Source organism: Pelophylax lessonae (genome assembly GCF_965119305.1).
Source record: "Pelophylax lessonae genome assembly, chromosome: 10".
NCBI lineage: Eukaryota > Metazoa > Chordata > Amphibia > Anura > Ranidae > Pelophylax > Pelophylax lessonae.
The window spans coordinates 17,099,111-17,112,115 of NC_138777.1; the positions used below are offsets into that span (position 1 = coordinate 17,099,111).

Sequence of the window (13,005 nt, forward strand, 5' to 3'; positions counted from 1 at the left end):
GGGGGGGGGGGGGGGGGGCGGCGCCCACACACTGCTTTGAAGGGGGCACGCACGCACGCTGGTCTCTGCATTGAAAGAGGGCATGTATGCTGGTCACTGCATTGTAAGGGGGCATTTATGCTGGTCACTGCATTGTAAGGGGGCATTTATGCTGGTCACTACATTGAAAGGGGCATGTACGCTGGTCTCTGCATTGGGGTATGATCATTGGGCATAGCAAATTTTGCTATGGGTCCCTGGGATTTCTAATTACGTCCCTGTTTTCGACCCCCCAGTAGGTTTTTGTAGGTTTTGCGGCTCCCAGTTTTTTTTTTTCCTTCGAAAAAGGGTCCAAGTGGCTCTTTATGTCTTAAAGGTTGCAGACCCCTGGGCTAGTAGAACCCGAATTGAAAGCATAACTCATTCCCCTCTGGGTGATCTCTGTACATTGCAAGGATTTTAACAAACTTTGTTGCAGATTCCGACCTTTTGTTCTGAAAAATCCCTGTTTATTCCTCTGTGCCTCTGTGCTGAGTGGGTCTAATGGGAGTGGTTTCATAATTATCTATCAGCTGTGGCAGCTGCAGGGCTCTAATGAGGAAATCTGCTGGGTCTGCAACCCTTTAGACGTGTTCCTATTGGGAGTATCTCACCAAAAATGACATTTTTGTTGCAGGGGATGCCAGAAATCTGACTTGTATCTTAGTGCAGATTTCCGGGAAAATTGGTGAGCCAATCACACAAGCAGGAAATTATGTTTCTGGGGGTGTGGTCAGTATATATTCTGTGTACAGAACAGCTCCAGGCGGCCATATTGTATTGCAAATTCAGAAAATTATAACAGCTGCAGATTGAAAAGGAAAGGTCATTTTTAATAACATTCAATCACAATATGATTTGTGTTGCAATTGTATACGCTATATTGTGTTTTCTTTATTTGGTTTCACCCCCCCCCCCCCCACAAAAGTGGAGTTACTATTTAAGGCAGTGGTCCTCAACTCTGGTCCTCAGGACCCTCTAACAGTCAAGGTTTGCAAGATAACTGAAATATATCAAAGGTGATATATTTTGCCACTTAGTGTTTGCAGTATTCTAGCCTGCATCTCCCTAAGGTGATACTTAAAATCTGGCCTGTTTGTGGGTCCTGAGTACCGGAGTTGAGAAACACTGCTTTAAGGGATAGTCAGAGAGGGGCAGCAGTCAGATTGGTTAGTAAGGTTTATTCGTTTAGCAGCAGCATTCATAATAGACTGAAGGCGGATAGCCTGTGTAAAGGTAAGCCAGGGAAGAGGAAGTTGCAGTATTTAAGGCGGGATATAACGAAGGAGTGAATACGTTGTTTTGTGGTATCGTTAGTAAGGGGCAAATTCTGGAAATGTTGTGGGGGTTAAAGCGGAGTTCCGGGCACAAAAACGATTTTTTTTTTGTGCCCCTCCGCTAGGTAGAGCTCACCTGAAAAGGAATTGGATAGTTATTTTTATTTTTTTTGTTTACTCACCTTTTTATTGAAGATCGTAAATACTCACCTATGACTGCTTCCTCCTCCAGCGCCGAGGCTCACCCCGTCACTTCCTGCCTCACGATGATTGCTGGGAGCTAAACGTCATCGCTCCCAGGAATCAATGCGACGGCACCGGCCCCGCTCGTCATTTCCGGGCGACGCCACATTCCCCTGCTAAACAGCTTCTGGGCTGTTTAGGAATGCGGCGACACACCGGAAGTGACGAGAGGGGCCGGTGCAGTGCATTCTGGGACACGAAGACGCGGAAGAAGACAGAGAAGAGGACCGCGCCGGCTTCAGCTGCCCACACCAGAGATGGAAACGCTGTGGAAGAAATTTTCTAAGTAAGTATTTCTTCTAAAAGGTAAGTGCGAACCGGGACAGATCAGAGGCTAGCCATTGTGGAATGTGCTAGCCCTGACTGTCCTGGGGTATGTTCAGCAAAAAATAATTTCTGTGCCCGGAACTCCGCTTTAAGGTGGCAAGATGATTGGATGTGGGTCCAAATGAGAGATCAGAGTCTAGGATTACCTCTAGCACCCTGGCATGTGCAGAGGGACCAATGATTATGCTGTTGATCTCAATGGGGAATTCATCGTATTCCAAGCTTAGTTTTAGCCAGTTTTAGGAAGTGGTGTGATATCCATACTGATGTGTTACTCTGAAAATTTGTGATAAGAGTAAGGAGATCGAGGGGGTGAGTTGGTTGCTGCGTACTGCTTCGGACACACTAACCCCTTATTTCGCACCCAGTTCTTTACAGAGGAATACCTTTACTGAAAGCAGTGGTGGAAACATGGCACAAGGTCACCACACCAAAAGCTCAGGTGAACAGTTGCTCTGCCGAAGGCCTGAGTAACATCCGTGATGCCTTCCTTGCACCAGAGCAGGGTATAACCAAGGAGTGAAAATGTTGCTTTGTGGTATCGTTAGTCAGGAAGGGGCAAATTCTGGGAATGTTGTGAAGGTTAAGGTAGCAATATGATTGGATGTAGGTCCAAAGGAGAGGTCAGAGTCTAGGCTCACCTACCCCTAGCACCCTAGCATGTGCAGAGGGACCAAAGGTTATGCTGTTGATCTCAATGGTAAATTCATTGGGGAGGAGGAAAAATTACAAGCTCAGTTTTAGAAAGTTTGAGGAAGTGATGTGATATCCATACTGATATGTCACTCTAAATTTGTGTAAGTCAGGAGGTTGAAGGGGTGAGTGTACTCCTTTGGACACACTAACCCCATATTTCGCACCCTGTTTCGTGAGTACCTCACCGGGGAACACCCTTACTGAAAGCAGTGGTGGAAACATGGCCCAAGGCAACCACAGCAAAAGCGCAGGTGAACATTTGCTTTGCCTAAGAATCATCCGTGATGATGCTTCCCTTGCACCAGGGCAGGACGCTACTTGAACACAGGTCTCTGCATCAGGAAATGTTGGTAAAGATTTAACCGGTTGCCGACCGCCGCACGACTACTTACTGCGGCGGTCAGCCCCGGCCAGGCAAAGTGACGTATATATACGTCACTAGCCTGGGAGCCAATAGCGGGCGAGCGCGCGCCGCCGAAGGCGGGCTCCCTCCCCTGCTCGTTCACGGACACCTCTGTGCGTGTGACCAGCGGACCCGATGTCCGCCGGTCACTCGCGATTGTCCGCTGTGAAGGGAGAAAGGCAGGCGGCTGATGTAAACAAAGCCGTCTGTCATTCTCCCCTGTGTAAAAGCACTGATCTAACGGTCCTGCTATGTAGGATCGTTGATCTCTGCTGTTACACACACAGCCACATCCCTGCACAGTAAGAAGCACGCCCCTAGGGACACACATAGTCACTGCATCTCTAATAAAGTTAACCCCTTCCCTGCCAGTGTCATTTTTACGGTAACAGTGCATATTTATAGCACTGATTACTGTAGTAATGTCACTGGTACCCCCAAAAGTGTCAAAAATGTCAGTCAAGGGTCCGATCTGTCCGCCGCAATGTCGCAGTCCCGCAAAAAAAAATTGCAGATCGCCGCCATTACTCGTTAAAAAAAAAAAAAAACAACAAAAATTACAAAAATCTTTCCCTTAGATAGTAAACTTTTGCGCAAACCAATCAAAATACGCTTATTGTGATTTTTTTTACCAAACATAGGTAGCAGAAAACAAATTGGCCAAAAATGTAAAAAATGTAAACATTTTTTTTTGGGGGGGGGGGGGGGAATTTCATATAAAAAAAAACGTGAAAAATATTGTTATTTTTGCAACCTTGTCGCTCTTTTTTTGATTATAGCGCATGATCAAAAAGTCGCACAGGTGATCAAATACCACCAAAAGAAAGCTCTGTTTGTGGGAAAAAAAGGACGTCAAATTAGTTTAGGTACAGCGTCGCACGACTGCGCAATTGTCCGTTAAATTCACGCAGTGCCGAATTGCAAAATACCCCCTGGTCAGGAAGGGGGTAAAATCTTCCGGGGCTTAAGTGGTTAAGAAGCCTCTTCTGTTAAAAAAAAAAATAAAATAAATTAAGAAACCACATATGACAGCACAAGATAATAAAGGACCATGCAGTATCAGTTGTAGTGGTGAGAAGGGTGCCTTACACCCTGTGGGAATTCCACGTGGTCCTCCAGTGCCCCTGGTAACGAGGGAAGCTCGCACCTTACACTTCCTTGTGTTACTTGAAGGATCTGGTTTCACCATTTTACCTCCCTGTTGTCTCGTGAGCCTGAAATCCCTTCATTCCATAATGTATAACAGTGATCTGCTCTGTTATCTGTGAAAGGTGTCCCCCCTTCATTACAAGGATTTGTAGAGCTTACAAAGTAACATATTTCATAGCCATTAAAAAGACGTATTTGATGCGCTCGAGATTTATGATACACCCATATTAACTCTGACCCCCAACAGGCGGATTAGAAAGCGGAGAAGCTGAAGATTTAAAAGCTGTAGAATTTTCACAGGATTAGCGCATCATAAAGGCTCACCACAGCTACACCAATGTGATATTAAAGGTGTAGGCTACCTGAAAAATTTTTTTGAAGGTTTCAGTTCTTTTAATTGTACATCTTTTGAGGTCTCCAGGTAAGACTTCCATGCAGCAGTTCCTCGACCTTTTACCATCCAATTCGGGTCATTGCCTCTCATGTTCGTACATTCTCAACAATATACACAAAATCACAGCTTCCCAGCAGGGTAGCTGAACAGGTTTAGTGGGACTTTGGTGAGTTGTCTCTTAGAGGAAGGCCAAAACTCATAAGTATAGAAGAAACGCCCGCTTTATTATGTCGGAATAGGTTGGTGATTTATTTGAATAAAAACACATACAGGTAAAGACGTACATAGAAAACATAACTCCACATATTTTTACTCCTCCTAGTCAGGGTTACATGGGACACAAGGGAATGGGTTACATGGGCTCCTCCGAGGTTGCTATGGGTTCTTTGTTCCTTGTTATTATTAACCGAACATGTCTGGAGTCATGGCTATGCCTGTGGCATTTACTTTTAATTTTCAATTTTAAACCATGTACTTCTATGTCTTTCCACCAAAAGATGGTCACGTGACATGGCTGAGACTGCAGCTTTATCCAATCATTAGAGACCAATGATGCCACTGAAATGAAGCTTAGTGACTAGGGATTAGAGACTGGTAACATCACCAGGAATGCAATTTATCCATTCACTAGAAATTAGTAACATTACTGAAAATGTAACCTATCCATTCATGTTAACATCACTGAGAATGCAGCTTATTCATTCACTAGGGGCCGTTGACATCACTGGGAATGCAGCTTATTCATTCACTAGGGGCCCTTGACATCACTGAGAATGCAGCTTATTCATTCACTAGGGGCCGTTAACATCACTGAGAATGCAGCTTATTCATTCACTAGGGGCCCTTGACATCACTGAGCTCAGAATACAGCCTATCCATTCACTTGAGACTAGTGACAATGTAATTGAGAACCCTAGGGTTCATCTAGAGATTGCCTGCTATAAAGAGGAAGGGGGGACGTTCCTCCATTGACCTCGAATGGTAAGGAGCAATCTTTCCAGTGGTCATCACAATAATGTACTGTGAGCTGTAGATACTATAGTTATTAGTTATATGACCTCCATAGGGGTCATATGTTGACAAATTTTATTGAGGACTTGTGTGGCTTCACCTTGCCCTTACTACGTCATAGCTGAGTTGGTATAAAGCTCAGCTTCCATAACACATTTTGACACAGTTGTCCAAGCTGTTGTGTCCCAGACTGTGTATTCTCTGCACTTCAACTGAAGATATATTTCAATCAGAACTGAAAATTAAGCCTCCTTAATTGTCCATAAGGCCACCATTCATTGGTAGTGTGGGAAGGTAACTTGAAGAGTTAAAGTTGGGTTTCTGGCCTTCCTTGAGCTCTGTAAGGTTTCTGGAAATGCATACAGATACCTCTAGATGTCACATTTTTAAGTGTATAACTTCCTAGTACTTTTGGTTTTATTGAAGTTTTGTTTAATTTTTTTAATGTGATATTTTTAATAAAATTGTAATTTTTATTGAAACCAAACTCCTGGTTTCTGGCCTGTACAGTCCGACTATCGGGTGCTTTTTTCTTTCTAGTCTTTTATGTTTAAAATTAATGCAATTTCTTCCAATTTTGGATTGGATATTAGGTCTACCCAGATGGACCTTCTGTCCCTCAGTTCAGCTTGGCCAGTTGCAAGATTCCCAGACAAGCGTTCTGCAGACGTATCATCTATTTCCCAAGTGATTCTATGGATATGTTGGATCAGATCTGTACTATATGTGGAGCAGATAATATACTGTGCTCTCTCTTCCCGGTAAATTACATGTCTCACTATCACTCCTACTATACTGCCCTGACAATGGGGACATGGCCGTATTAAATGTGAATTATTCCTCCTTGTCAGGAGAGGGCAGCGAGCGGGACAGATCCAAAGAGATCAAACCAGCCATGCAGCAACAAAGGCCTTTTAGTTCTGCTCCGAGCTCAGACACCAATAAATCTCCAGCCTCATTCCAGACTTTTAAAAACCGATAAATCTTTCTACAATAACATATGTATTCCTCTGCAGAGGGGTCATTATTAACTGGATCATGTCTGAAGTCATGGTGGTGATCTCCAGCCATGTACTTCTATGTCCTACCACTATAAAAACGAATAAAACATTCTGTATATTTCTATTCATATGATTGTAATGCCTCAGCAAACAGTACATTTGTGTGGATGAGCAGTTATAAAAATAGAGCACACTAATTGCCATAAAACTTTAATATCACAACCTATCCATTGGCTGCAATTAAGTGACGTAGCTGAGAAGACTGCGGCATTAATTATTCATTAGAAAGCAATGATGTCACTAAGAACATAGCCAATTCATACACTAGAGCCCGGTGACCTCACTGAGAATGCAACCTATTTAATAACTAGAGACCAGTGACATCACTGAGAATGCAGCCTATTCTTTCATTAGCGATTGGTTACATCACTGAGAAAACAGCCTATCCATTACCTAGAGACCGGCGGCGGTGACATCACTGAGAATGCAGCATTTCCATTATTAGAGACCGTGACATCACCAAGAATGCAGCCTATCCATTCACTAGAGACCGGTGACATCCCTGAGAATGCAACCTATCCATTCACTAGAGACTGATGACATCACTGAGAATGCAGCCTATCCATTCACTAGAGACCGGTGACATCCCTGAGAATGCAGACTATCCATTCACTAGAGACCGATGCCATCACTGAGAATGCAGCCTATCCATACCTTAGAGACCGGTGACATTACCGAGAATGCGGCCTATCCATTTACTAGAGACTGGTGACATCACTGAGAATGCGGCCCATCCATTTACTAGAGACTGCTGACATCACTGAGAGTGCAGCCTATCTATACACTAGAGACCGGTGACATCACTTAGAATGCGGCCTATCCATTTACTAGAGACTGGTGACATCACTGAGAGTGCAGCCTATCCATTCACTGGAGACTGGTGACATCACTGAGAATGCAGCCTATCCATACACTAGAGATCAGTGACATCATTGAGAATACATTTGATCCATTTACTTGCAACCAGTGACATCACTAAGAGTGCAGCCTGTCCATTCATGAACGACAACTGACCCACAGAGCATGCAACCTATCCATTCACCAGAGACTGGTGACATCACTGAGAATGCGGCCTATCCTTTCACTAGAGACCGGTGACATCACTAAGAATGCGGCCTATCCATCCACTAGAGACTGGTGACATCACTGAGAATGCAGCCTATCCATACACTAGAGACCGGTGACATCACTGAGAATGCGGCCTATCCATTCACTAGAGCCCGGTGACATAACCAAGAATGCGGCCTATCCATTTACTAGAGACCGTTGACATCACCGAGAATGCGGCCTATCCATTTACTAGAGATCAGTGACATCATTGAGAATACATTTGATCCATTTACTTGCAACCAGTGACATCACTAGGAGTGCAGCCTGTCCATTCACGAACGACAACTGACCCACAGAGCATGCAGACTATCCATTCACTAGAGATTGGTGACATCACTGAGAATGCAGCCTATCCATTCACTAGAGCCCGGTGACATAACCAAGAATGCGGCCTATCCATTTACTAGAGACCGGTGACATCTCCGAGAATGCGGCCTATCCATTTACTAGAGATCAGTGACATCATTGAGAATACATTTGATCCATTTACTTGCAACCAGTGACATCACTAGGAGTGCAGCCTGTCCATTCACGAACGACAACTGACCCACAGAGCATGCAGACTATCCATTCACTAGAGACCGGTGACATCACTGAGAATGCGGCCTATCCATTCACTAGAGACCGGTGACATCACTGAGAATGCACCTTCTCTACCTAAAACTGTACTAGACTATTGTATGTTTCTAGAAGCAAATAATAATCTTATCTATAAATTTTCATCATGGTTTGGGGGATTAAATTTGTTATAGTTGTATTAGGTTTAATAGATATATAATTTTTTTTTTTTTTTTTTTAGGGAACAAAGCACGATCACAGTGATGGAGATGACGAGGATTCTGGCCTAATTCAACCCGCGCAGATTTTTGCTCCTAAATGTTTGGTGCTGGTGTCCAGATTAGATTATCCTGAGATTTTCAGGGTAAGTAACGCACACCTACCAAGATCGGACTTTTCATCTCTCGCCAGAGCAGTTTTGTTTGTTCGGAGTCAGGAAGTGCACTGTATACATCTGTTTATTTTTATATGCTGCATATCATAGAAGTGAAAAACAAGTTTGGGAACAAGGTCAGCGTTTTTGAAAGCTTCCGGAAAAAGTTATATAAAGTGTTTGTATATATTTTCTGTTCTGTAGATCCCTGGTCCTCAACTTTATTGAAGGTGAGGGCCCTGGAAATTCTTCCAAAACATACATTGGCCCAACAGAGAAAAAAGGGGGCACTCGTTAATTTTGTGAAGCGCTGATCAAGCGGTTTGCGCTATGTAAATCCTGTATGATAATAATACAATAAAAGTACATGAATGCTAAATATGAATTGAAATGCTTGAAACTCTGGATGGGGCTGGATATTACTTTAGGCATAGGGGTACAGGAGGGGGTAAGGGAACTTGGTGGCCCTTTATAGCAATGAGGTTTCTGGAGGGGGTAAGGGGCAACTGTGGGAAATGGGGTCTCTGTAGGAGGCAGGGTTTTTTTTCCAGGAGGACTTTGCATTAGCACTTTGGGATACTGAAAGGCAGTGTGTGTGTGGCGCTCCGGGAGGTTGGGGGCCCTATGGGACACTGTTGGAGGTTGGGGGCACTATGGGACACTGATGAAGTTTGGGTGCACTATGGGATGAGAGGCTGGAGGGTTTACAGCAGGCTGGGGAACACTGCACTGGGTTGGGGGATGAGGGGCAATGGGGGGGCTAGGGGGTGCCCTGAGAGTTTGGGTGGGGGGATAACTATGGAACACTGCTAGAGGATTAGGGCACAATGGGGGGCTGGGGGTTTCACAGCAGGCTGGGGGGCATTGTCGGAGTTTGAAAGGCCCTGGGGGGGCTAAGAGGTGCACGGGGCATTTGGGAGGGGGGGGGGGTGCACTGTAGGTGGTTGGTGCCTCTACAGCAGGCTGGAGAGCCTTGTGGGAGCTGAGGGCTCTTACTGTGGAAGGTTGATGGGCACTGTGGGCCACTATGGGAGGTTAGGGGGCAATATGTAATCTGGGAGGTACTTTGGGAGGTTAGGGGATAATATGTGATCTGGGAGGACAATGTGATCTGGGAGGCACTATGGGACAATGTGATCTGGGAGGCACCTTGGGAGGTTAAGGGACAATATATGACCTGGGAAGGCACTATGGGAGGTTGGGGGACAATGTGATCTGCGAGGCACTATGGGAGGTTGGGGGACAATATGTGATCTGGAAAGGTTGGGGGACAATATGTGATCTGGGAGATTGGGGGGACAATATGTAAAATGGGAGGCACTATGGGAGGTTGGGGGGAAAATATGTAAACTGGGAGGTACTATGGGAGGTTGGGGGACAATATGTAAACTGGGAGGCACTATGGGAGGTTGGGGGACAATATGTGATCTGGAAGGTTGGGGGACAATATGTGATCTGGAAGGCACTATGGGAGGTTGGGGGACAATATGTGATCTGGAATGTTGGGGGACAATATGTGATCTGGAAGGCACTAAGGGAGGTTGGGGGACAATATGTGATCTGGGAGGCACTATGGGAGGTCAGGGGACAATATGTGATCTGGGAGGCACTATGGGAGGTCAGGGGACAATATGTGATCTGGGAGGCACTATGGGAGGTTGGGGGACGATATGTGATCTGGGAGGCACTATGGGAGGTCAGGGGACGATATGTGATCTGGGAGGCACTATGGGAGGTCAGGGGACAATATGTGATCTGGGAGGCACTATGGGAGGTCAGGGGACAATATGTGATCTGGGAGGCACTATGGGAGGTTGGGGGACAATATGTGATCTGGGAGGCACTATGGGAGGTTAGGGGGCAATATGTGATCTGGGAGGCACTATGGGAGGTTGGGGGACAATATGTGATCTGGAGGCACTGTAGTAGGTTAAGAGGATCTACAGCTGGCTGGAGACACAGGAGGAGGGAGTCCGTGGCCCATCGACTGGTCATGGCCTGGTGGTTGAAAACTGCTGCTCTAGGTAAACTTTGGTGTTCTTACTGAGTGCTGTGCAAGAGGGTCTACCTTCACAAAGCCCTTCAAACGTGAAGCCCTCTTGGTGGGGGATGCCACATCTTTGCAGCAGGCTGTCAATAATTTGATCTGAAGCTCTGTGCACATATCCTACACAGGCATTGCGCTTGTTACAGGAGCATCACTCTGAGACTGCCTGCCAAATATTGTTACATTGATTGCAGGTAGGATAATTAAATCATTTTTTCTTTTTTGTAATTGTAAAAGATCGTATCTTGCCGCCAAATGAAATGGAAAAATAATTATAATAAGATTAAATTACGGAACGGCTCCTATAGCAATTATATATGTTGTATTCCATTCTAACAATAGTGGATTTTCCCTTCAACTCCCTCACATCTGGTCTTTCTCTTCACTGTCACTTTTTATCACAGCGCTCTAACGCACAGCCATCTGTTTCCAATCTGCACTTTTGAGTGACCAGAGAGTAAGCAAATAGATGGATCACTTTTAATATTATTTAGCGTTTCCCTGAACAAGTTTGCAGCGTTCCATGCTCGTTGGCTCGCTGTATGCGGTTTACAACAGGTGCTCGGCATATGTAAGCTCAGTACATGTGTTATGATTGCTCTCACTGACAGCCGTTCAGGTGCATTGTGGGATCGCCCAGCAGACCAGATGTGTGTTTTTGTGGAGCACATATGTCCCCCCTTCCCCATAGCCATTGGCCAGTTCAAAAACAATGTGACATGCAGCAATTGGCAGATTGGCAGGCTGTTATCTGTCTCATTTTGGGCACAGTTTCTTCCATTGTTTAACTATTTTACTAACCACTTGACCCCCATAAGATTTACCCCCATTCATGACAGGACATTTTTTTGCTTTTTGGCACTGTATTACTTTAACTAGCAATTGTGCAGTCATGCAACACTGTACCCAAATTACATTTATATACAGGCGGTCCTCGGGTTACAAACAAGATAGGGACTGTGGGTTGAATTTTAGGTTGAATTTGTTTGTAAGTCGGAACAGGTACATTTTTTAAGTGTAGCTCCAGCCAAAAAAATAATGTTTTTAGGATAGCATAGGGAAGGGTTAGCACTACGGATTGACCGATAAGCCGATCTATCAAGGGCCGATATGGACTTTCCCCGATATATCGGAATCGGCTTTTCATTTACTGATATTGCCGATATTTCAGGAAAGTGCTTTACCGGAGTGATGCCTGCAGCTAGAGGAATCAACCCGGTACCAGCGTCCATTGCTGACTGTCTGCTGTCTTGTAAAGCCACTCGGCTGTCATTCCAAGGAGCGGGAGGGGACATCCCCCACCTCCCGCTGCCTTCCGCGTCTCGCCTGGGTCTCCCATCCCACCGGGAGACCCGGGAATCCTACCTTCACTGCCGCCGTCTGATCCGGGTCTCCATTTCTTTGAATTCGGCGCCGCCACGTACCCGGAAGTGATGTCATGACTTTACTTCCGGGTACTGGCGGCGCCAAATTCCAAAAACTTACAGCATTCAAAACAGCCAAACTTGGCGTTTTGAATGCTTAAGTGCAGAGGAGGGGTTTGGGGTCTTTTAGACCCCCAGATCCTCCACCACAGTACCTGTAGGCATTAAAAAAAAATATATATATTTTTTTTATGTCTGAAAAAAACGGCCGATACCGATACCCGATGACCAAAATATCGGTATCGGCGGTAAAAAAACGATATCGGTCGATCACTAGTTAGCACCCCTGTACCATTGGTTTTGCTGTCTCTACCCCCTGTTCAGAAGATTTCCCATCACTTTCTGTCCCTATGACGACTGTATTTTGAAAATTTTGGGTTGTTGTGGAAACCAGGATTGGTGATAAAGCTTCAGTGGAGACACTTTTCCCATGGGAACTCTTACAGGAGTGAATTTCCCTTCCTAGGGGTAGATTTCTCCTCACTTCCTGTTGTCTCCCTCCATTTGTAAGTAGGAGTCGTTTGTAAAGTGGGGTACACACTAGTAGAAAATCTGCCGAAAATTCAGCTAGTGTGTACACAACTTTCAGCAGCCGATGCTGACATTTTCAACGACCAATTTTCGTTAAATGTGTATGCAGTACTGTCCGCGAAAAATCGGATACGAAAAGACCGCGCATGATCTGAAGTTGCTGACAACCCGGAAGGAACAAATGTCCCAAAAAAAAAATCGGAGGAGAAATTTCGTGAACGTGCACGGTCAACTAAAAACGGTTATGACCCCTGAGCATGAGAGAGAAAAATCGGAGGAGCAGGATTCAGCCCCGCCCCCCTGCTCCCGTATCACTGGATTCGATTGACAGCTGCGGGAGCCAATGGCTCCTGCTGCTATCAATATATCCAGTGAGGATCCGA

General features: G+C 45.3%; 1 protein-coding gene across 4 annotated transcripts in view; it reads left to right on the forward strand.

The window, feature by feature from the left end:
- Positions 1–13,005, forward strand: part of SBF2 (SET binding factor 2) — a 645,230-nt gene that overhangs the window by 286,774 nt on the left and 345,451 nt on the right. For all 4 annotated transcript variants that reach the window (XM_082270857.1, XM_082270858.1, XM_082270859.1 and 1 more), the window contains exon 4: positions 8,489–8,611. In XM_082270857.1, coding sequence (XP_082126983.1) covers positions 8,489–8,611 — 123 coding nt within the window. The remainder of the gene's footprint in view (positions 1–8,488; positions 8,612–13,005) is intronic.